Genomic DNA, 26,411 nt, shown 5'->3' with positions numbered 1-26,411 from the left:
GTGACAATTCAGGCATCAGTGCACCATGCTTAGCCTCACCAATAGTCAGTGTGACGCAGGTTTACTCCTAACTTTTATCATTTTTATTTCTCATCACATACACCATACTCAGATCATGTTGATCACACACCCAGACACAGATAAAGTTTACTGAAACTCAGAATCCATCACCATCATGTCTTTATTGAGTTGATTACAAAAATTGCATTTCTGAGTTGACTTTGCATAACATTTACACAGAACTAAAGAGACGAAGTCATTCTCTGCAAAATTAGTTTTCCATCAATTTTGCATGATTATAATGTCACTCATATTTGGCATAATAATGTCACTCATAATTAGCATATTAAAACATGCTGAATGACTGGTCGATTTACATGTAACATGTCTTTAATGTTCCAGCTTTTTAACAACCACAGTCACTTGGCCTACTTCCTATCATGCAGACACAGACTCAGTATTCAGTATGTTAAAAAGAGTCCATATTTTTAGGCATATCTTTAGTGTTGACTACAGAACATCTATCCAAACTCACTGCAACTCACATACATGTAAGTCTGCACTGTGTAGTTAAAACACTGGCTGTTTCAACATGATTTGAGGGAGTACACCGAGAAAATATGGTTGGTAAAGGAACAAAGAAAATTTTTCCACAGCTACAGGTACTGGGACTTTGACCCTATTGACTAACAAAAAGACAGCAATGGCATAAAATCTAATATTAGCTGCTGTAACAGGGCCCACACACTCAAAGTCACTTAAAATTCAAGGACTTTCATGGACTTTTTCAGCAATTTTCAAAGACGTTTTTAGGTCCAAAATACCATTTTCCAAATGTCACTTTTGATACATGTACATCAGTTTACATATCATTTTTACAATATCGCAACTGATCATTCTTGTTATTTTTGAAAATTATGGGTGGATTATCAGTTCTCCGAGACTCAAATTCATTTTCAGGGACTTTTCCAGGACTTTCAAGGAGCGTAAGGAGGACCTTGTGTAACCACAAACATATTAATGAGCCGATGGGTATTCTGAAACTGTGTGAACCTCAACAGCAAAGAACAGCATAAGGTCCATTTTAGGCTGTTGTTTCACAATTATCTACACTGAAGCAAAAATATCCTAAAAACAGGGACTTAGTTACTTTTGTTATGACAATGCTTTTCATTGCCACTGTCAATAAAAACCCTCAGATTATTCAGCTGGACTCAGTTCCCTTCGTAATGACAATGCTTGATTGCCACTGTCAATAAAAAACCCCAGATTTTTATTCAGCTTTATTTCACAAATCTACACAGAAAACCTGTAGATATTAGTGATAAAATCAATACCTTGTACACTAAAATGTTGAAATGGATCAAGGGATGAGGTAAAATGGAATAAACTGGCGTCGTTCCTACATGTACTTCTCCGTGTAATAGGAATTGTCAAGAGTAAAACTTCCATAAAAAATTGTAATCTAGTTGTGCCAGAATGCACAAAAACTATTTCAGACATAACAGAAAGTGAAATTAAAAGTTCTCTAGTTACACATTTCCATTTGTAACTATAATGATAAACTACAAACATTACATTTTGATCTCAAGGCGATATGTATCTCTCCAGTATGTCCGTTTTCTGCAGATCAGAAAATATGATGATGATGTTTACAACAAAGTTCAGCCTGGCTTTTGCAGTATGAATCACCAATGTCCAATTCAACTCTAGCCTTGTCCTAGAATGCATCATTTCATAATTTCTTTCTTGATCTACGGAAGAATTTTGTCATTTTGGTATACCACACATTCATCACAAGTGTTTATAACTCAGGTTAGAATCAGTAAGTGATGCTATTTTGTACATCATAGTTTTCAGTGTGATGTGGCAATAATGTCTCTCCACTCAGTGTATGCTAGATTTTAAAGCACACACACTTGTTGCCTTTTTTGAATGCTTTTTTCTGTGAATATTGTAGATCAATATGACTACAAAAAATCTCAAACAGAAATTCACCTTTCAAAGAACAAGCAAGAGCACATGAAGGTTTTTCTCCAATCATTGTACAAAAAATGAACAAGATTATTTACATTCCTAAAAGTTCAGACGGACCTGAACAGTTTAAAATTGGTAAAATTATAAAATACACCAAAATTATGAAGTTTGCAAGAGTTTTGATTGTGTGTGATCCTTTGTCTAAGAAACCTCCCATTACCAGCTGGATTCATTCTGCCCTTTGTTCTGTTGATGCTTTAAGGTAGTATGCGCCTCTAAAATGAAATTCAAACTTTTGCTCAAACTTAACGTTACTGAACTACTAACCATTCTCTTTCTAACTCAAGAATAAAAATCTGGGGGATCAATAGTGTTATGCAACTTCTAGTTCCAGAAAAACAAATTACTATAAAGTCACTGATATTTTGAAATTCAAAATGGCCGCCATAGGAAAAATTAAATTTCAATTTTCCCAAAAGTAAGAGGCTGACAAGTGTACTTAATCCAAGGTCTTCAAAATGAGCCCTCACAAGTGGTAGATCAGAAAAGTATTGTAAAAATTTGTGAGTCTGGAAATCTGTCCCCGAGGCACATTCTACCTTTAACAGAGGTCGCCACACTTAAGGAACACTTTGCCAAATCGTCTTTAGGAAGACAATAATGTATTCGTAGGGGCTCTCTCATGACTTTGTGAAACATAAGGACCCCCTAGCATTATGCTGATATGCAAAATGGATCATCATGGACCAAGCAATGTTCAGTATTGCTGAGATAGCCTGGAAGCCAGTGTACATTCCTACTGATATTTGAACATGTACCTGAATGATTCCGGGAAAAATCTTGCTTTGCAGTGACTTCTAATATCAGGAAATCTTCCTAGAGTAACTGTGCTTTATGATTAAGCAATGAAAATATTACAAGAGGCTGCTATTAAATTATACACTATTTTTTTAAAAAGTGACACTTATGACTATTGTCACCAAACAACAAAAATAAAACTTTTTCTAGGAAAAGCAACACGAATGGCAAACATAGGCAGTAAATTGGACATTGAATATCATCAAAGTTCTCCATGAGGTACCGTTAATTAATTCATTAATACTTCAAAAAATAAATACAGAAAAGACCATATTATCTGATCATGCAACCAAAATATACATATCATCAGCAACTTTAGTTACTTGAGTTAAAAAAATATCTTAGAGTTCACCTTTTTTTTATGTCAAAGCTTTTTGTAATGTCTCTGTACATTTAATCATTGTCAGTTTTAAGTACATTAATCATGACTTGTATTGAAGTTTGTTATCTGCTTCACGTTCTGGTTCCATTAATTTCTTCTGTAGTAATGTCGTTCATCTAGTTGTTACGTAACAATTGACTAAAATCACTGCTTCTTTTACTTAGTCCACATTGCTGCAAAATAAGGTTTTCCATCGACTTCATACCCGACAATTATCTTGGGAATGTATTCTAGTCCTTTGAGTTTTGAAATTTCTTCGTTCATCTGAGCCGCTGATAGTTGTGCATGCGCCACCCAACCGCCCAGTTTCTGTTGACTGAAGACGGCTGAGAATTTTGCTTCTCCTTCCTCCATCCTAGCATCGAGGAAGGTCAGAGTTCTCTGTTTCACAGCGTTCTGTTTCAGTGTCACTTCCAGCTCGTCCTTCGTCAGGTCTGTGTACGACTTCCAGTTTGACCCTTTTCTGTCGGTTGTCATAAGGGTGACGTAATTTTGTCCTCTGTAGTTTTTGATGCTCTGTACCAGGGGCATCTGTCCGTTCTCCTTCCATTCCACAAGCCTTTGGGTATACTTGCCAAGTTTCTCATGCCAGCCGACCTTTCTCACTCCTTTGTCGTCTGAACCCACGGCAATCATGTGTCGTATGTGTCCATTGTTTTTCCTGCTCAAATAGCTTGTGATCATCTGAATGCTGAGAGACTTGGATGGCCATGTTTGGAACATCTCGGCCAGTTCATTGTTGTCAAGCTCGTAGAACACATCAACGGGGTTGTCTTTCCTTTTGGCGCTTTTTTCCAAAATAATGCTGAAGAATGTTTTGTCTCCGATTGTGAAACCGTTGATCCAGATCGGGTGGTAGTTAAAACGAGCTAGCGCAATGGCATGGGCTTGGATGTGGTGCTCCGGCAGCATGTACTTCATTACAATAGCAGAGCCATCTTTCCGTACGTTGACGGAGTCTCCACAGTCCGTGATGAACAGATCTGGCTGATTTGGCCACTGCTTGACAGAGCTGATGGTATTTGTGACAAATCTGCGGACATTCTTCCTGTTGTTTCCACTGAGCATGAACACATAGCTGATTTGGTCCTCCCACGACAGATGCTTTCTTGTGTTATCTGCAGACTGTGTACCGTGATAGATGACCATTTCATTGTCGTGAGGATCGCCTGTCTGCCACCACTCGTTGTTGTTATTTGCACGGAATCCCATCCCATGCCAGGTGTCAGAATGCTCAGAAAATGTTGGTTTCTCCAGCATCAGGTCCAAAGTTTTGGATGTCAACTGGGAGAATTTCTCCACGCCAGATATTCCATTAATGAACCTTAGTAAGTCGTACACAGTGGAAAACCACCCGAGCGAAGAATCCAGGAAATCATATGTGACTCCGTCATCGCCAGAACTGTTCCCCAGCGAGATGGATCCTTCCGCAAACTTTATGCTGTGAACAAGATCTTGCCAACCGTACACCTGACTTTTAGCATGATGTGGTCCTAGACGTGTACGCCACATACCAAGTGGAGTTAGAATCTCATCCCGTACATATCTATCATAGGTGCGCCTTGTCACCACCTCAATGACATGCCCAAGGATCATGTAGCCGAAATTTGAATACTGGTATTTTGTCCCTGGGCTGAAATGCAGACGCTGCGTCATCATGTATCTGATGATGTCACTGTGTGATGGGTTGCCGAGGCTGCCCATCTCCTCGGCGATATCAGTAACATTGTGTCCACGAGCCAAGTACAAGCTATTCATAAGTGGGTCATAGATGGGTCCTCTGGCTTGGTTCCATCCACCGCTATGTTGGAGTAAATGCTCGACAGTGATGTCAAATACACGTGGATCGGAGACTGTATGATGTTTTAGAGGCCGTAAGTGTGACAATATGCCATCCTCTCCAAATATGGTCTCGTCCAGGCCCAAACGATCCTCTTGCGCCAACTTGAGAATAGCAACAGCAGTTATGGACTTTGAAATACTTGATGAATGCATTAATGTAGTTGGTAGCATCTTTTCACCATCAGTCGTGGTGCCGTAACCCTGAGTGTACAATAATTTTCCATTTCTCATGACACCAAGAGTGGCTCCAACATATTCGTTTTCGATGAGGAAGTCAACAATCTTTTCATCCAGCTTCTCAAGTTCAGGATACCGCTCACCATTCACAGTCAAGTGATCATAACCTGAAATGAATAAAGGCACAATAGTAAAAACAAAAGCAATGATAAATCAGGTCTACTGGTGGCGCTGTTGGCTTAGAATGATAATGCAGCCCACATTTTCCATAAGAGAGGACATGTCTACTTTCTATAGGTACGTTGCAGTAGACTTGCAAATCTTCACCATTAAACTAGTGTACAACATATCTGATGTCTTTTTTGATGGACAATTGAACATTTTCTGATTTACCTTTGTTTTAGAAACAGTGATATACAGAAAGTATACACTGTATGTGAAAGGAAGATCATTTCAGCAAATTTGTGCAAAATATTTTTTTCATGACATAACCATGCTGGCTACCATGAAGCTAAGATTATGTAATTTCATTCATCCAGATTCTCTCATTTGAAGTTTGAAGTTCATCTAATGTAGGTGAGTGATTTGGCTATATTGTGAGGTCTTACAAAACTTTGTCGGATCGGTATTGGGCTACATGCAAAAAACTTGCTCTGTAAACTGACACAGTTTGACTGTAAAGTGAATCTAGCCGTTATTGTTTAACTGAACACGAGAACAAGCTGGCACAGAATACTCATGCTTTGAATCAAGACAAACAAAGCTGAGTTTTGCTGCCACAGAGCATGCACAAAGCCATGTAAAGCATTGAACCATGGCAATCAAAACATACACCAAGGCACCTATGCCCCTGCCAGAGACCCTTCACGGAAGATGTTTTCTGTCGGGGGAATATTCTCTAATGGCTCTGTTAGCGAAATTGCAACAGGCAAAAATAAACAGTACTTGTCCTACCCATTGGAATCTCACTGATAGATGCCAACATGATATGGGACGAATGCAATCGACTCAAAACATTGTGCAAGAGGCAGACACTTAAGTGGATAACTATAGTCCTCTTGTTGTATCCTCATGTGAACTCCTGAATTTGGAAACTATCTTCACACAAACAACTACTGTCTTCCTACTGGTACTCAAAGATTTGAACCTGCATAGTGTAACTTTCACAGAGCTCAAATTTTTAATTTTACTGCCGAAGAGTTTTAGGGTTGCCAATTCCACACTGGACAAGCTCAAAAGACTGACGTGTATAATACCGTTTATTTCAAAATTTGGTTGAACTGACTATAATATGCTTTGCTAGGAAGTCTTGAAACGTGGCAGGGATGTTAGTTCTCAAAACCTCTCCTTCACTCCAATCAACTATTTGACATTGCTAGCATTGTACTGCATCACTATGCCGAGTCCACACAACCAAGTTGTCTGACACTAGCACTGTACAAACAAATAGCAGACAATGGAAAGAGTTCAATGGTACATTCATGCGGCACAAAATAAAGGTCCGAAAATTGAAAGAATCCTCTACGGCCATTGAGTTTGTCAAGTGCTGGGAAAATGTGTTCTGACAGAAACATTCAACATTTCAAACAAAATGATGAGGAAAAAAGTCAACTCTTTGTGACACCCAGTTATTTGTCCTTGTCAGAAACTATTGTTTGGTATTTGAAAATCTGACCAGCCATTGTGTCATGTTTTGCCTCTGCTGGAAAAATCTTTTTTTATGCGATTTATTGCTTGTGAGAGCCTCACTCCTTTCCTACACCCTGGCAATTTATCTCAGCCATGAAGGTCCCTTCTATGCCAAAAGAATACATTTTAGTGCAGGTAGAGATGTTGTAGTGAGCGCACCATCCTTCAAAGCATAAAAGCTTCATTTAACTGTCAAATTGAAGTTAATATCCTGTTGAATTAGAATATGGAAGGGTAGTTTGTGTTTCATTTGCTATGAAATTTGTCAGATGTTCTTCAACAAAAGGGAAGTCAGCAGTCTTTCATCCTGCTTATTCCTACCTCTGTTGTCGCTGGCAACAGCCTGGGGAGACTGGAGGTGTGCAGTGGTCCACAAGACAAAATTTTACAATACATCACAAGCTTTGTTTCAGAAAAGTTATTGACAGTGCTCCCTATTTGCTGGGCAGTTGCATGTAATGTGTAAAGCAGAGCACAAGTTTTCAGGTGCCTAGGAATATGTACGGTACATCACAGATCTGTAGTCTATCAGGAAGTGATTAACTGAGAGAAAAGTTTACTGGTGAATCTACAGAACGACGCTACAATTCAAGCTTTAGTAATGTTTTACAGATTGAAGTCTCCTCCCTGCATCAAAGAAGTCTGTTGAAACATGGTCGAGACAGTACAGCTTCAGTGTTTTGCATTTCAAGCATAACGGGGGTAGTTTTGTTGCCATAACAACTTTAATTTGTACACACACCCTTCTTGAATGATCGCTGACTTGCCAGAGGTTGATCGTCTTGAAATCAATAAAAACAATGGTTGTACCCTTCTTTTCTGTTAGTCTTAATTTGTTGATGTGAAAGCACTGTCACAACAATGCAAACTGCCCATAAATTATTTAATGCACTTGTCTAAAATTTGAAGACCCTAATCATGAGAAGGCAGAACAATAGCAAGACATTAAGAGTGAGCTTTTTTAGCGTGCCTTGTAAATTGATTTTGTAATTGCAAGTCAGTGCTCATGATTCATGATGGATGCTGTATAAAAAGAGCAGGGATTTTTTTTCGTACTGCGTCAATGTGTTTCATTGCCCTGTGTACAGCCATGTACCATTCCATGGGTGTGTCTGTTACATAGCAGGCTTCATGTAGATTTGTGTGTGTACGTGTTACAGTCTGTTTGTTCAAATGTCAGACGTGGTGTATGTACAGCCAACTGCAAACAATTGCTAATGACCATTGCCCTGGGCTGTGGGAAGATGTTCCCAACCCTGGTGTAATCATTTCTGCTGTGGGGGTCATAGGTCAATGATGTATGATACTGTCTCAGGCTGATGATTGGTTGCGAAGGTCTAACTTTTACTGGTCAGTTTTTAAACAAAATTTTGAGACAAGCTGTGAGGCATAGGTGTTGTAATATCTTACAATTTATAAAAAAATAAATACTGAGCTATGTTTTGTTGGCAACTTAGTGGTGACTGTAACCATAGCAAAGTGATGAACTCTTTGACAGCTTCTGCACTTTTTTAGTAACTCTACATGTGCGTCTATGGGATGCTATACATATAGTCGTTAAAGAAGTATATGCTTGCCCACTATTTATTTGTTTTCTTCGCAAGTTATAGTAATAAGACAAACATTAATTTTGAGTAATATTCTTAGTCAAAATATGGAATATCGGCCCCCTTGGTTTGCTGAAATACTGTATTTTGAATTGTGTCCATTTTCAACCAACCAGTTACAAAAACAATACCCATCATCTGTCATCTTTAAAGTATTATGCAAAATTTTTATCATTCAAGGGATAACAGGTGTTTACATACTTTTGCTGGTATTATTGTCCATTTTATTAGTTCTGAAAAGTAATAACACCATCCTTCTGCTTGTTGGTAAATTTTGTTGAAATACAAATCATTAGCTGTACAAACAAAATGCAAAGAGTTCAATATACATGTATGTTAGTAATGACAAACAGATTCCAGTGCAAACTAAAATTAAGTCATCAACGTTTGAATATTGGCCACAATAAACATACAGGCTGACAAGTTGAGCACTGGAAACTTTGAAATGATTTTGGTAGTAGTGCAAGAAAATGCATTTTACAAATGCAACAAAAATATATGAAAATACATAAAATATTGCAGTGAATGGTACGTGCTTTAAATCTATCAACCTCTTACCCAGTGCAGTCTTGTGTGTCCCAAGCTAAGGGTGTAATTGTAACTATGTTTGAACAAATACAAGTTTTCCAGGGAACTGCGAGAAAAACAGCTGATATTTCTCACGTAACTGAACCCAGCAATCAGACACTCCATCTCGATACTCTTACCACTTCACCTTAAAAACAAATTTGTTGTAATTCTTCCGAGAGCCCCCCATCTCACTGAGGGTCACCGATGGCCTATCAGGTGTCATGTACCAATCTAAGAATGTAACTATTTGAGAAACACTAAACTACGCCCTGGATAATTGCCCACTGACTTGACAGGGGTCTAGGCAAGAACAATGATCCTGTTCATAGTTTATAAGTGTTAGGAGCATTCCGAGGGATGAAGCTGGGCAAACTAGTGTAATAGTGCGGATAAATTATAGATTCAGTGTTTAATAAAGCCATAAATATATATACAAAGTATTTAAGAAATGTTTTGAAGATAGTGTATGTACATGTATGAAGGAATCTGCATGTAACTCAGTATCTGTGGGATATTTTTTACTGACTATGTGGAGTATATACAGAAACCCATAATATTGTGAATGTTTGTAAGAGCATCATGTTCAAAATCGATAGCTCAATCTGCCCCAGGGAAACATAACAAAGGTGACCTTGTATGATTTGTGCCGGGATAATTCCCTTGGTATTAAAATATTACAGTAAAGACTGTATGTATCACAATTGTGACCTGTGAGTGGAAGGTATTTGACGTATAGTACTTAAAATTCAGTCATAATACTCACTGCCTGTCACTGAATTTGAGCTGGTTAACTTACAGTACTTCCTGCTAAACCTAAATCCCAAGATTATCCAGGCTTTGCAGACTACATGTACTGTGGTTAAAGAAGGGGAGATTATCAAAATCCCATCCTCCTTTCCTGTTAATCATTTCAGACTCAAATTTGGCATTCACTGTATTGTGATCTATAGAATGCTGCTGCCAAAGAAATTTATCAAGAATTCAAAAAAAGAAGTCTTTTTATTCCTTCTTGTTTCAGAAGGTTTCCACAGCATGACATGTTATCACTGATCTGCAAATGCCAAACTTCCACATTGTTAGCACAAGTCTTGCCAACATACATTTAAATCCCTCTGCAGTTTTGTGGTACCATATCAAAACTATGGCAACGTTCTGCAAAACTGAAGTCCATCCTTTATATTGCATTCCATGCATGACAATTTATTAAAAGAGACTGCCACGGGAAATTTGGTCTTTCTGGAATGTTCTAGGTCATGACTGAAATATTTCCAGTAATATTCAATTCTTACTGTTCATGGCACCAACTGAACAGTTAATAGTTAGTGGAAAACCCTGTGTGTCAACCACATTTTGTGACAACAAGATGCTCGTCTGACATCTTTTGGTGAATATTTACAGATGAAAAGTTGAAATTTCTAAGCATCAAAATCAGGGAAAAAAGGCGTTGGATCTGTGATGTTTTGTTGTTTCACTACAATTCAATAATCGGTCACTCAACTGATGTGCCTGTAGTTTGCTCAATTTGAAACTTCCACCTCCCAATAATAGTAACATTGATTTACAATGAACTAATGGGATAAAGAGATTCCTGTAAAAAGATCTGTGTATTTATTTTAGGGTTTATGTATGAGCTGCCATCGAGCATTTAACAAACTGAATGCAACGCATTATGATGCTCCAACCCCCCTGATGATTTTGATTCAAATCACCGCTTATGACCACTACATCTGCTGGGCAATGACCCAACACCATTCAACTTCTGTATAAAACATGGTCTGTTTGATAGATTTCTGGCTTTGGTCCAGAAAAGATCTCTCTGATGCAAGGCTGATCTGCTCAAAGTGTTAATACCCAGTGTAACGGATGTCTGCATGTACAGGCGTGGTGTGCATGAAAGTCACCAGACAAAAACCTTGCGTTAATTCTTTTGTATCTAATTTTCGAGCTGTCCGCGTTTTAAAATTCTGTCAATCACAGCAAGTGAAGAACTCAATCTATGCATAGGTTGATGTCTATAATCTGAACAAGTGTTATTGTTTAACGCATACTGGTACAACCAGTGTGCCCTCTAACAAAAGAGATCTCAGGAAACTTTTGAGTCAAAAATGAAAAATTTGTGAAATTTTCTTGAGTCATAATGTATAATTTCCTATTTTACTGAAAAATTTTGAGTCACAGAGAATATTTATGAGTCATGGCATGATAGGCTTAGAGGGCACACTGGGTACAACATACATGTATCTAAGTGTGATATCATTTTGAAATCATGGCCCTTGTACATCAATTGAATCTAAAGATAAGTGCTAAATTGTGTTCACCAATAATTACATTGTTGTGTCAACACACAGTCATTCAAAATTAGAATTCTGTCCTAAGATTGCACTGTACAATACCAATGCTAATTTACACCAATTATTAAAGTGGCTGAGAATTAGATGACATAATTAAACACTGAACTACCGTGCAAAAGCATGAATAATTCTGTAAAAGCAATTATAGTAATAAAATGAGGGACAGGCTTTAATTAGAGTCACAGTATTCTCAATTTATGGATATATACATACATAAACTCCAACATATGAATTTTCCATAAGACTAATGTGAGAAATAATGGCATGTTCATAGAACAACACAAATACATTATTGCTTTCATGAAACTATTGGTACTGTATCGGTACTCACTGAATATGTATACACCATACATGATGTCACTCAGTTAAAATGAAATTATATGCAATGGGCTAACAGATAGTTACAGTAACTGATTTTGTGATAACTCTAGTAAACATTTGTGCTGATAGAAAGATCAAAGGTGAAAAAATGCATTTCTGTCATTCTGTCATTTTTACATTTGACTTCACTGTCTTGTATTTCTGTAATTACAAGTAGCATGGAAACCATGTATATTTTACTATGGATTCACAAGCTGAATATCATCCTGATATCGCTGTTTGTGCCAATAGAAGTCCAAGAAATATGTCACAACCCAAGAACGTTAAATCTCTTTTGGTTTATGGTCATGGCAATTTTCAATAGAGAGTTGTCCAGACTGGCCAGTTTCCACCAACTCTGTGCATACTGATATTATTTATGAAGTGTGAGATAAATCTACTGAATACTTGCACGTTTCTGGCAGCGTTTACTGCAACATTTCAAACAAAATTTACTGTTTTGGTAACAGGGAAACAGGGTAGTACTGTCCCCTTCATCATAAATCACAACCACTTACTGGCTAACCTTAGCATTTAGCCTTCATTTCTGAGCAGAATTAATGTGATCCATACTGACTGACCTCTGACCCCTAACTTTGATACAATTGACAGAGTTGTGTAAGACATGATTGGTTGATGAAATATGTGTTTTTGTCAATTTGTAGTACTATCAATCATGTCCAGTGTAAACTTATAGCTAATAAGAAAAACAAACATTGTTTGATTTGCATCAATTTGATGTTTGGGATTTCAATTCACTCTGCAAACTAGAGTTTTAATAAAAGATTATGATGACATTTAAATGGTTCTCTTTGTTAAAGCCCCTCAAACTAAACCATGGAAGTTGACAGCACATTTAAATTGAAAGCTTGATCTCTTTGCAGGGAAGAGAGATTTCTCTCATCTGGCTTTCTTCTGGCTTTATGAACAGTGACAGTCAGTCAGCTATGCTTTATGGATGGATGGGGCATCTGTGCTGTTGCATTTCAGTTTTGGAATGTCAGCGTCAACGTCTGCTCTTAGAGAAATTGTTCAGATAATTCGACAGCACAAAGAGTTCTGAAGAGTTACGTGTAATTTGTCTGATCCTCAGGGTTATTTTGTGTGATTTTTCAATGGTTTGACTTCACACATGCTACAAAAACACCAACAATGTTAAGTAGTTGTAAAGCCATGTTGTCTTTGGCAATTTTTGATCAACGCATGTATCTTTTGTACTAAATCATCAGTAGATCAGACTTCAACACAGTGACTGAAATAGATTATTTGTCCACCTATTGTACAATTTACATCTGCAGCACACAGCTACTTGCACTCAATATCAAAGTTGTAGTTGTACATATACACTACTTGTAAACTCTGCAAAATATGATTTTTCCAACAAAATTTAATGCGCTTTTACTCTGAAAATCAAATTTTTCCCTCTCTCAGGTTTGGAATGTGCAGTTCAGTGTTTTCTGTAAACATTTGTAACTACATGTACAAGTACAACTGTACTTGTAAGCTTACTATAAATTTGTTGTGTCTGTTATTGTTGCCTTTATTCCTAGTACATGGTCAATGAACTTCAGCTCCCTTTTGAGAATCTTATCAAACTTTAATAATCTGACACAATGTCATGCATGATTCTGTTGTTTTACACAGTCGTGTTCTCATGTATTGAGATTTTCATTTGTTTGTATCACCACTGCTCAGCATAATTTGATGAGAAATGTAGGCAGCTACAATGGGTGTCAGACACTGGCAGTAACAAGAGTTTGAACTCTCTAAGTCATTACAAGACTGTTGTACGGAGAAAATTTTGATTTAGGAATGGTATGACTATTATAACATATTTATTCATTTCCTTGTTTTTAATAACAGTACATGATTCAATACATTTTTCATCTGTTTGTACTTCAAGTTTCCGAAAGTTATAATTGTCATCTGTGATATACATGGCTTGCGCGATTGAATCTTAGTACACAGAAAGATCATTCAATTAATGGGACAATGCATCCAGGTGTTTTGAAATTATGTAATGACCAACACTTGACAGAAGGGAACAGGAGTCAGGGTGGAGGCGTTTTACTACCACTGGGTTGAATTCAATCCTATAATAGGTAAATTGTCCATTGTGATTAACTTACCCAGGTGATAGTATACACTCTAGAGATGTGCAGTGCTATGTTATCAATTTTACAATGGTGGCGGGGAGTACAATTTGCAGTGTCATGGCAAATGATTAGGTCATTATGCAAATACAGCGAGTAATTAAAGAGGGTCCTGCTAAAACTTGCTTCGAATTCACACTGTCTTAAGTTAATGGATGTAACACCACATTGTGACCGGTGGAGCATAAATTAGAAGGTGCACAATAAAATGATATTGTCCGGGCAGGTGCAATTGTGTAAAATTGATCGCTGGCCAAGACGACACAAAAGATGCCATCGAACTGTGAAACTCGGTCAATGTCATAGTTTTACCTCCACACACAGTTCTACAATGCTGGTGAAAGTTGCCTACAAAAGCAGTGACTACATTTTCAATCCAGCTGCACTTTTACAATAATATTACTACCTGAACTCAAGCAGGATAAAATATGCAAATAAAGTGTGACAATCGACTGCTTTTCTTAAGTATTTACAATGCCAGAGGGAAGATGACACTCATTAGGACAGCCCATTTCATTTCCCTCGAGGTCAATTCTGGACACTGACATTTATACTGATAAAGCTATGATGACCTTGCTTTTTGTCATCTGACCCTAACCTTTCATCTACAAAGTTTGGTACACAGTTCCTACCGGTATTTCAAAACCAGACCTCTTTTAACAGCAATACGGAAAGTAAAGGAGCCTACCGGTACATGTAAATGATCAACACCGCCCTGACAAAAAAAACAATTGGTATTGAAGGTATTGCTCATTACGATGTGAATTATTTATAAGTGGCTTGCAAACTACCAGTTGCCTTTAGACAGTCTTGCTAACATTGCCGGCTTGAAATTCAAAGTTCATTCTTGCCATTGTACAGGCTTACTCCAACAAAGAGACTGTTTCTTGGCTAAAACTTTCTCATGTTACTGAGAATATAGCATAATTTTTAAATGAGCACAACTGGGCATCTGCACACAATAAAGAATTGTCCTTATCCACTTTAACTTAAATGTTAAATTATATCGTAAACTACCAATCTGCTATTAAAGATATTGTTCTACTGATAATTTAAAAAAAGTTGATTAACCCTTTCACCACCGTGATTTATCCCAAATCCATTGTTTTCTATGGTAAAGTAGGACCTGTACACAGGGAACTGGGGGTGAAAGGATTAAATATCAGAGAAGAAGTGTATAACTGCTGTGCAGACCAGATCATGATCAACACACAATGGAAATATTTCTATACACTCAATTGAAAAAATTCTATTTGGTACAAAATGGGATTACTGTGTTTAGAAACCAACAAGATCTTTACAATAGCAGTAAAAAACCTTGAAAAAGAACTCTGCATACAACATGTGTGTCTGGCTACAGCTTTTGAGAACCGATGCACTGAATAGAGTGATCAAGCTTACAGCATAGCAACGGAAAATAAACCTTGTAACATAATAGAAAAACAAGAGAGCACATTTTTTGAGGAATTTAGAATAATTTTTGACTGTCTGGAGTCAGAAAAGCTGATTTGAAAAGTGATAAGACTGGGACACACATTGTGTTAAAAATAATGAGAGTGTTGATCAGGACAAACCTCAGATTCCAACTCTAGCTTTCTGAATGAAGAAGACCTCAAAGCAGGTTTTATCCTCAGGGCATGAAAGAAGATTTGTGATCTACAGACAAGGGCGCAAATTAAAAATGTAAATTGCTGTGGTGAGGAACATGTACTTGCAGAGCATCCATGTGTGCAAGTCATTCTCTGCGTTGTTTTTATTGAATCTCATTACAAGTTTATTTTGACAGTTAAAACGCAAAGGCTTCGAGGCAGGACCAGGTAATTACAGCTTTAAGGCAGGACATGTTTATCACAGAACATTGTCACTTTCATGTACAAAGTGCCACCTGTTGCTTCTCCGATGTAGGCTGATAAACCATTTGTAGTGTACGGCAATCTACACAAGACACTGTGGTGGAACACTTGCCGATTGCCTGAAGTTTGTTAAGTATCATCTACAGTGACACCACATGGAATGGATGATTATGGGACGTACCTGAAAGGGTGTAAAAAATAGCACGTTTTCACTTTTTATTCCTGAGAATGTTCATTTTTATACCAGCATGGCCTTTCAGGTTTTCTGAACTCTTTGAGTTTATTTAGTAAGTCTTCAAAAGTTTCTGTTTAAGCTGTACATTAACATATTACTGTATAACACTAAAAGTGTAATGTAAAATTTTCTTGAGTGAACTGACAAAACTTCCTAATCAGTGGTGTGCAACAAATAGACGGTACACTCTGCGGTATAGTATTACAAGTGTTGCCTGTACAGTGTCAAAGATGCGTACTGGGTACATTCATGGACTAGCCACCTCTTATTAGACAATCTATTTTTAGAAAGCCCCTCTAATGCCAACATCAGTTCAGTGAGATATCTGAAGTACATGTACACTTTACATGTCTGTATGGCAAGTGCGAAAGACAGCGAGTGAGAGTCAGTGATTTATTGATTTTTTATCGTGAAGACTGGTGCTCCACTGATGTGTTATCCCAGAGTTCATGCAAAAATGGAGCTATGGAGATGGATGTTGATCCCTGTGATGTCTTGTCATCAGCACAAAGCATACTGTAATGTTGTGCTTGGTATACAATTATTAAAAATTTGAATGCTTACATGGCCATGAAATAAGATATGATCTAGCTGTAATAAAGTTGACCAGTTAGTATTTCAACATTAGTTTAGAAGTGGTACAAAAAATGTTTTCTACCACAGTCCGACAAACAGAGCAAAACAATGGAGCTTTTACAGAAACTGGATATTTGGGCCAACAGTTAGAGCAAGGAAACCGCCTTGTTCCTGCCTTACACTAAGTCAATTTGCCACATAAGTGGCAGCATTAACTTGTAGGGAAACTTGTGAAACTCCTTGATCAAACTCTGTCCCTACACGATTGAATTCTTAATGGATACCTAATGACTTTACAAAGCACAAAAACACCCATTTGGAATTCCCCTAATGCAAGAAACTGCTCCGTAAGGGCCAATTCAAAGATCCCAAGTGTTTTGAAAAGGGACAAGCATAGTCTTAGTAACCATGACAATATATAATCCGGTAAAAATCTGTCTCACCAAGTTTGCCCAGAGTAACCACTTCAGAGCCAGGACAAAGAGTTTTCAAAATGCCTGAAATTTGAACAAGTGCTTAAAATCCAATAAGTACAGTAGTGGACATACAGGCATTTTCTTGACCAATATCAGCTGTGGTGTGGTACTTTTAACATGCTTCAGTGTGTTCGAAACTTTTCTCATGATCTTTATTGCACAGAATTTCTTACCCTCGTCTAAGTATCGAAATAAAGTGCTCACAAGATTGGTAATTTTCAGTTCACTACTATAGACAACAATATTCAGAGAAGTCTGATATTTTCCTTTCAATTATGTCATTTCATAGGCATCCAAAATGATGTTTTGTCTGTATCTGTATGTCTGTGTATTTTGTCTGTTTTGTCAGACATGAGGAGGACAGCAAACTCAGAACACAGCATATCCATTCAAAATATATGGTGGTCCATGGACCAGTGTTCAGGTACATGTACATTTTGTACATTAGCTACTCCTCCAGCCTAGTTTGATAGTCTACCAGCCTGGTTTGTTAGTCATTCAGTCAAGTTTGCTAGTCCTCCAGCCAAGTTTGCTGGTCCTGAGTAGCCTAGTTTGCTAGTCTACCAGCCTAGTTTGTTAGTCCTCCAGTCTAGCTTGCCTGTTGTACAGTCTAATTTACTAGTTCTTCAGTCTAGTTTTTAGTCCTTCAGTCTAGTTTACTTGTACTGCAACCTATTTTGGTAGTCCTCCAGTATAATTTGCTAGTCCTAGCATGGTAGTCCTCAATCTAAGCCTGGTAGTCCTCTATGTAGTTTTATTGTATACCATTAGCATTGAACAGTTCCCTTTATTCTATCTGACCCTCATTTCAAAATCATAAGATAAACTACCGCTGTACATATTTTTAACTTCAAAGTATGAAACAAGGTCTATGTTTAGACTGGCAGTGCCTGGTCTTCCAGACCATAGTTCTAGGAAACTTACTGGTCAAACAATGTCGGCTACAGTACGTAGATTGGAGGCTTAGACCACTGGAGTTGTTCACCCCAACGGATACTAAAGATGGGCGTGGAATTGTTGCAGTATTTATTACCACTGAAAATAAATCCTGTTGATAACATGTTTCTTTGCTGTACAATGAGATCAACCATCTGAAAATCCTGATAATAAGTCGTTTCAGTATATCTTTAAAGTCTTTGAAATAAGAAAAAAAGGCTTACTCAGAGAATTAATTGAATGATAGCTACTGATTTAGCAGATACCACCGATATAAATCAAAGGAAACTATAGTATTGAATAAAAAGAAAACCGGGCTTGTGGTTCTTCCCTAGAGCATTTAAACTTTGTGAGTTTCATCTTGAGAAAAGGTGTTCCGGAGTGAACACTAGACTTTTGTTACCATCCAGTGATTGTTTTGTGTAGATTTATCCAGTCCTTGAGGCATCTCCTGTCTGGGAGAGTTTACGGCTATTCTTGTGCCTGCGTCATTGTATGTCTGAGTGTTTTGTGTCCGCCGATCAGTGAAGTAACGAAGCAGTGATTTGCCCCTGGCATAGCCTCGCCCATCGAAAAAACTGCCACTAGAGTAATGAAATACACAATAACGCATCCAACGAAGTGAAAACTACACTTCTCAGATGCAAATTCTGCAATTTCAACCACAGAATGGAGGTTTGGAGATTGAAAAGACCTGTAGTTTACTTTCTTATTTGCAGGTCAAAATTCACATCAACGAACATTAACACTGAAGAAAAGGTGAACTACAAGTTCCTTTCTCCGTGATCATGTCTGCGTGACCTACTTTAATTCCAAACAAGCTTCAGCAAGTTTTCCTGAGATTTCTTGTTTGTATGTATCCATGCGAACACATGGAAAGTGAAATGGGCAGATATACAAAAGGGCGCAAGTTGTACCTTACCAATATTCAAAACACAACTGTAAGATAGGACTTAGTGCACTATGTTTGAGGAAGTCTGCACACACCTCTAATCACCTGGGTTCCATGCACTGATGTATTCTAACCCGAAGAACACTGTTAAACAGAAGGCAGGCATTCTAGGTAGAATTTATGATCTTCAATGTCGCAGGACAAAAGTGAATTGACAAAGGTAACATCAGCGGTAATAATTAGGGTGTGTAATTGTAGCGTTGACTGGTGAACACGAAGTACGAGTTTACGTACTGCTTTGGGAATTCAGTCTTCAGAAGTTCTGAACTGCTGCACGCATAGTTGTCGCGCTATCAAAGAAAAGCAACACTGAACGACTGTTATGTAGGTTTAATTGTCTCCTTAGATGTAGGTCTGTACACCAGCTGGTAATTGGCAAGCGATCACGATACAATCGCGCAACTGTGCCTCTATACTCTTTTGACACAATGTTGAACTGATCAGTTTAAGAATAGATCAGCCTTGGTGCCTATGCTAACTTCAATCAGACCGGGCACTGCAAGTTTGGTCGGATCAAGTGCATTCTTCTGAAGAATGTCGCCAAACTCAAGTCAATGGTAGTCGTCTGGCTGTCACACTCAACGTGGAATTTAAATCCTACTGCTATTGAGGCTTGATTTAAATCATAGCGCCGAGGAATTTACTTTGTTAATGTGCGAAATGAAAGAATGGACATAAAAGATCGAATTGTATATGTTAGCCATGGAGGCAAACATTAGGGTCATATGTGATAAGTATAGATATGGATGCCTGGTGTGGCATGGAACAAAGCTAATTGCAATCTTTTGATCTAATTTTGATTTTATTTTTGTTTGTGCAGCAATATTCACACATAATTATGAGACTGCTGTCATATGAATATATGTGATACATGTATATAGTGATATATGAATAATTTAATGTTAAAATTTTATTGTTATTATTAATTGGTCAGTATATTAAAAGTTGTATGAGCACACCAAAAAAAAATTTAAAATATAAACGAACTTGCAAAGGTTGTGACTTTGTAGAATCTGTACAAAAGCAGGGATTCAGATATGTCCTAAAATTGAAAAGTAAGACAGACCCACAATAATTTTCCCTGAATTTAGATGCAAGTCTCAAGGTACTGTTCAGAAATCCATAACAGGATAATTCTGGTATCACCCATTCCTGCCTTTTGTATGGTCTGCTGTGTGATGAAAACCAGTCATACGCTTGTGCTCTCGCACAGAGTCATGTTTATGTTCCACCATTTGAGAACTTTTTCAGGATCAAGCAACAACTTTAATACCCTGTGCAGATGCCACAATCTGTTTCTGTAGGCTAGTATATGGCAGCCAGGCAGTATACAATCCCCTAAACCTCACAGACCTGTTTGTTTATCAGTTCCCCTCTCATCCTCTCCATGCACTGTTTTGTTAAAAGCTTAATTCCACGGTACTCATCTGTTCCATTGTACCGATCAGTAATCCAACTTCAAAGACGTGATTGGCTTCCGTAAACAGAATTCCAATCACACGGGGATGTCTGCTAGCTTTTCACTTTAACACTTTCAATGGTTGAACATCTATGGCCCTTACAATGCTTTTGTTGCATAACCTAAGCTGGATGTAGGAGTGCGGAAGGACTCTGCATTGCTGGGGCCTATCCCACTTGATCATAACTCTCTGCATTGCTCGGTTTGTCAACAACTTTACCTGTCTAGACAAGTTCATTTTCACACCAATCTTGTTTTTCCAGGTGTGTCCTGCATATAGATTTGTAGCTGGGTACTTTTTGACAATTTAACTCTCGGACTTCCGCAGTTGCTTCCGTAGGGCACAGTCCCTCCACCCACTGTGTATAGGGATCTTCAAATTGTGACAGTTTTAATGACTTTAATGAGGCTTTTGGTACTTAACATGTTCTTAATCACAAATACATAGATTTGACAGCAATTTTCACTCCTATCTGGTCAGAGCAAAACCACCCTACAAACTAAAACAAAAACTTTTCATAATATCCGGCAGTAATTCCACAATTAAGCTCATTTGGCCAGAGTCTTCCTGCTCTTTCATTAGGACACAAAATCCTTCATCTCCATCCATTGTTTGTACCAATACACTCATTTGTTGTCAATTGTTTGCCGACTCTGTGAAATGTCTAATGCAGCTCAAATGGAGCGGAAATCAGGGTATTCTATGTGCCAGGGTGTGTGCAGATGATATGGAGAAGAATCTGAGAAAAAAATTACCCCTAAAAATTTTCTGTCCAGGAGGTTGAATATTCTTTTAATAATTTTTCACTTTGCGTATTGCTTCATATGAAATTACCAAAATTTAGCATCATTTCTCATTTGATAGCAGTATGAAACAGCAATGTACATGGAAGGGATTTTTTTCCTCAAAAAATTACATTAAATACATGACTGTAAATATTGAGTAATTTCATCATACTTCAATAGTGGTCAATGTTTGGTTGGCATTCACTATTCTCATTGTTATCTGAACAGCATACCGTACACTGAATTCTCTCTTCCTGCAAGCCAAGCCTGTCCTGCCTGGAAAGTCTCAATCTTGTTTTTCAAGCTGGTATTATGCCATGGTATGCATAATAGCAGAGCTATTGGCCAGGGGTGTCTGTGTGTCCATGAGTGGTATTTTCATCTTTGTATAAAAAGTACAGTAAAAGCTTGTGCTCTGCATGTATAAAATTTACCCCAGATTTACAAATGAATTTCAAAGTGTACAAACTAAACCTTTTGTGACCGTGCATGCATGCATGTATGCCTCTCCACACATATACCAGTCAATGAACTATTAAATCAGTTGCTAGAACAAGCTTTGATTGTTTTAAGGTTATCACTTAACATTATGTAGGTGACCATTAATGAGTGAAATCACTACCATGGTTTGACTCAAACCCATTTATATCAATTTAACATTAGGAGCTGTTTACAGGGAATTGGGGTGAACAGGTTAGACTGCACAGGCAGTCCCTCATGGTGCTCCATATTTGTAGGTTCATTCATTTCCATACTAAATGTATGTTAGATTGGTTTTTCACACTGTGTATATGTTAAACTCAACCTCGTACATGTGATGGTTCATCAATAGGTATTAAGAGAAATGGGGAGCACTTCTCGTGAGGCTTTTAACATCCCACAACTTCTGATACTAACCTAGTACACTGCTAAATGTTTTGAGACATTTCAGAAAGCTGCTCTATTTTATAGCTGTGTTTTTAGCATTATTGTGCTACAAAAACACTTCAGGGAATTAGCTGCTCTAAACTGCCGCCTCCGCTGACAAGGGTCGGAGGTTGCAGCAAAGTCACGCGTACTGGGGGAACTGGGCTGTTGTCGTTTTAAGTATTCACTGTGGTGGTCTGATGCAGGCTTACACACACCAGAACATGATGCCTGTATACTGCATTGTGAAATGTGAAATAGCAAAGAAATTCCCATGTCACCTCACTTGACCCTCGTAAGAAAACACACTTTCAGGTCAGTAACTTGTCTCTAAGCATCTTGAATTCCCAAGAAATTGATAGTAAATGTAGTCAATGCTGTTATTGTCACTATTTCACTAAACAATTTACATAATAATCTGATATAAGAGTTTCTCAATGGATCGTTTCAGCTGAATTTTTTGAATTGAAAGCCTGCCGGGGTTTCTCTTCTGACTTTGTGACTTTTCAGTCACAAATATAAGCCCTGTTGCATTTCGTGCCACACTCACAGCAATCAGAGAAACAGAACAGAGAAATTCAAACCAAACATATTTTTCCTTCAAAAACTTACTCCTCGCCCGTCATCAATTATATCACTTCATAATCACATGTGTCACCTTTACTCCCAAAATGCCTGGCTGGCACCGCTTGACAAACACATCCTGCAGACAAACATAAAACGACCGACAGAAAACAGCCGCACCATACACTGGGACAATGGTAGCATATTCTCAGGGCAGCTCTTTTACTCTCAGAGTGTGTTGCCAGGTCACCTCACCAAGGCCATGTCAATATGATAACCAAGCAGCCAAAATATGTCACGTCCTGATAATAGCTTTCTGAACACTTCCACAACTGGGTACACTCCCAGGTGTTTTATTTGGCCATTTCAGCTGTCTAGCCTAGGTCAGACATTACTGCACAACCCTTCCAAGTTCCCATCCAACCTGAAACAGTGCAACTGCTCGGTAGCATTCCATTACAACCCATAGAGGTCTTTTCAAAGTATGTCAACAAGCATAAAAGAGATATTGATGAACCTGTATAGTGTTCCAAACATTTTAATAAAGGCAATTTTTGCATGAACATGTTCTGGAATATTATTTCACAACTCATTTACAACTAATTGTCCTTAAGCTGGCATGTATTGTTTTATCTAGTTTTGTGTTGTGTGAGAATGTAACTAGACCCACTGAAGATGAGATGAGTGATGACATTACTTTTGAAATGTCTATACTCATTGCCTTGTTCAAAGTACCACATAACACTTCAAGATATTATGTCAGAAATTACATCATAACCTACTTTTGTTAATGCCTACAAGCAAGATTCGAGAATGTAATGTTGTATTGCAGTCAGCACAATAAATATGCAAAAAGGTCGTAAAAAATTAAAAGATGGCAATATTGGGACAATGGTAGCATATTCTCAGGGCAGCTTTTTTCAGGGCAGTTGGTTCTTTATTTACCAACTTGAGTATTACGTACATTGATGACTGTCAATGTCAATCACATGATGACAGCTCGGTAATAGTATTGTGTATGGATGCCCTGGGAGAGAATCCTACTGTGCCATGAATAACTCATGAGATGATGTAATTCATTGAAAACACAGTGTTACAGTTACAATACAACAGTATCTGTCAGATTAGCGAACTGTGAATGAGGGAACCGCAATAAAACAAAAAAGTATTGGATTATCAATTGTGATGTGCCATGGTGGGGGCCAAAGCCATTGTTCAGGTATGCCAAGCTCCCTTGATGTTCAACTTCCAAGATGTCATTACAGTGTCCCTGTGGTCAGTATTGGCCAATCACAGCTGATGGCAATCACAATTGTCAAACAAGTTAATCAGGACAATGACTCTTTACGATATTTGACACTTAAACATTGCCAAGATTTAGATTAATTAACTAAAAACATTTCAAAATACAAGAAGTGGTTTACCCATGTTTGCAGACTACACTAATTCTAGATTACCATCAGTCAACCTACTGTGTATGTTATTTGAGGTATTGCCCCCTAGATGTTTGTTTTTGAATTGGTGTAACTGTTAATGTTGTTCAGTGTTATAACTTATCATACGCTTTAATTTCTGAAGTACGTGACCATACACTGATTTCATGGGCCACAACTTGCAGTCATTTGAGTGAAAACTGATTGCACTCTATCATCAGACTTGGCTTTCCAAATAATGTACTTGTCTTAATCTCATTAGAATGGTAATATGTTCCTCCTGTTTTCAAGATTTGTAGTAGCTCACTGATGACCAACTGTCAATCTTAATTATCAAGAAAACGCGTGAGAACTGTTGACTTGTAATTGCACATTCCTACTGTTAATGTTTTGGCTCAACCTGCTGCTATGCTTACCCTGTCTAGTCTTTTGGTACATGTAACTTTTCTCCCTTTACATGGGGCAAAAAGAAAGCATTACGCCACCTTGTTTTAAAGTACCAAAGTCACCCACCACCTGGGAGGTGGGGGACAGGACTGGGGTACTCTGTAGAACTATGGTTATTTTTGGGCGAACACAATGCCATGACTTCCATGTAAATGTTCTCCATTTAAAACAGTTAAATTGGCACATTACACATAAACTAAGCACAATTTAAAAATAGTTCAATAATAGAAAAAATAGAGTTCAATAATCTTGTTGAAATTAAATTAAGACTGATATATCTTTATGAATTTTATATATATATATATATATATATATATATACTCAACTGAGTTGATCAGGATAATCTAAAATATTACATTTCCACTACAAATTTGTTTCGTATAGGCTGCAGAGCCGCCTACACTCATCGGGTGGCTGTGATCGACTGAAACTTTGGGCGGGAATATATATATATATATATATATATATATATATATATATATATATATATATATATATATATATATATATATATATATGCATTTATCTTTGACCCTATCCATGAGTCCATAATTCACAGTTAGACAAACTGGCAAAAGATAGTCTAAACTCGACTTTTAAGTCAGCTGACGGATGTTTACTTTGCATGTTGCGCGTGTCCTATTTTTCGTTTTCAGTCGCCTAAAGACATCTCCCTTTGCGGGAACCCAAGCAAAACACTCCCATAGCATTGGCGTTTCGGTACAAATCCATGGCACAATAGTCCAGTAAAACCACATCGTCACTTGAGAATTTTAATACTGGTTTTGTTTGGTATTGTTGCGTGTCTACAGTGAGTTTAGTCCAAACCCTGTACTAGTCACATAGTGAAATTCCGCAACAGGGAACGGTCGGTGCGCCGGGAACTAGGTCTGCGCTGTTCAACTGCAGTACCGCGATACGGGTCAAACAATTTCTTGAGTGGTTCGTTGTGTGGACAAAGCAATGGTAATTTCTCGATACGGTTATATGTTTTCTTTAACCTTTTCCTAAGACTCAGGCCAGACTCACAAGCTACTTTCAACATGTTTAATGTGTCAACAGTAATTTAGTTGTGGGAACTAATGTTTTCCGACGAGACGGTGCAAATTGCACTGTTTATACTAGTTGAATGATTCACCTGGGTTCGAGACGAAAACGGACGTGACAGCCAAATTGTCCCTTAACCAACATTCGGTCAATGGGCTTGTTAGTAATATGTAGGGATAAAATCACCGAAGATTTTTGACTTGAAGTTGATGTGAACGAAATGCTGACTAACTGTCCCCTTTTTTTTCACAACGTTTCAATCAAATGTTTGAGACGTACAGTACGCACCAATTACATTTGTCAGGGTCAATAAAAGCCTTGCGCTTGCTTACCTTTGGTGTCAGCGGGGTGTCCACAGGTATAACAAGCCAGCGCAACGACCAGTAAAAAGACGGGTAAAACTCTCTTTTCCATGTTCCTTAACGTTTGCGAGAGATATCGTACTGATTAGCGACTTTTGTTCAGGTTCAGGAACCTGGTTGTGACTCCGAACAACTTTAGTCGAACCGTCTGATGAGCCGATCGCTTCGGCGAATACATTCAACACTTATCAGCTTATCGAGGAGTACACTTTGAAGCCCTTCAGAAAGTCCCGCGAATGAAGTCGTACCCTCGAGTCACGTGGTATTATTTACGCCCATGTTTTACATATATTATTCGTACGCCAAAATTTATCGGGGTGGAAAGGTCGTACTTGATAACAAAAAATCATCGCATATGGTTGGAAATTAAAATTATTATCATCGGTAAAATATATTAGAGGCGATAACTTGTG

General features: G+C 37.9%; 2 protein-coding genes across 5 annotated transcripts in view; one reads left to right on the top strand and one right to left on the bottom strand.

Annotated features, from left to right (window-relative positions):
• Window positions 1–26,411, top strand: part of LOC139148246 (ribosomal biogenesis factor-like) — a 59,082-nt gene that overhangs the window by 6,124 nt on the left and 26,547 nt on the right. The gene's annotated exons all lie outside the window — the stretch shown is intronic.
• Window positions 164–26,241, bottom strand: LOC139148243 (uncharacterized). Of its 2 annotated transcripts, XR_011555902.1 has the most exons (3): window positions 25,969–26,241; window positions 2,754–5,403; window positions 164–2,621 (listed from the first exon to the last, which is right to left on the bottom strand). XR_011555902.1 is itself a non-coding variant. In XM_070719576.1 (2 exons), exons 1-2 carry the CDS (start codon window positions 26,048–26,050, stop codon window positions 3,374–3,376), a joined length of 2,112 nt encoding a protein of 703 aa, XP_070575677.1. In that variant the 5' UTR covers window positions 26,051–26,241; the 3' UTR covers window positions 164–3,373. The 2 variants fall into 2 exon arrangements, 1 of the variants encoding a protein (XP_070575677.1); XM_070719576.1 differs by having other exon boundaries at window positions 164–5,403.

This window comes from Ptychodera flava, chromosome 13 (assembly GCF_041260155.1).
Source record: "Ptychodera flava strain L36383 chromosome 13, AS_Pfla_20210202, whole genome shotgun sequence".
NCBI lineage: Eukaryota > Metazoa > Hemichordata > Enteropneusta > Ptychoderidae > Ptychodera > Ptychodera flava.
The sequence above is the reverse complement of the archived record's forward strand: the minus strand, read 5'-3'. Positions and strand labels throughout refer to the sequence as shown.

What these genes read in the sequence shown, in the direction of transcription:
- LOC139148243 (XM_070719576.1), bottom strand. Translation starts at nt 26,050, where the DNA reads ATGGAAAAGAGAGTTTTACCCGTCTTTTTACTGGTCGTTGCGCTGGCT. An exon ending in ACACCCCGCTGACACCAAAG is followed by an intron (nt 5,404 to 25,968) that starts GTAAGCAAGCGC and finishes TATTCATTTCAG; the next exon opens with GTTATGATCACTTGACTGTG.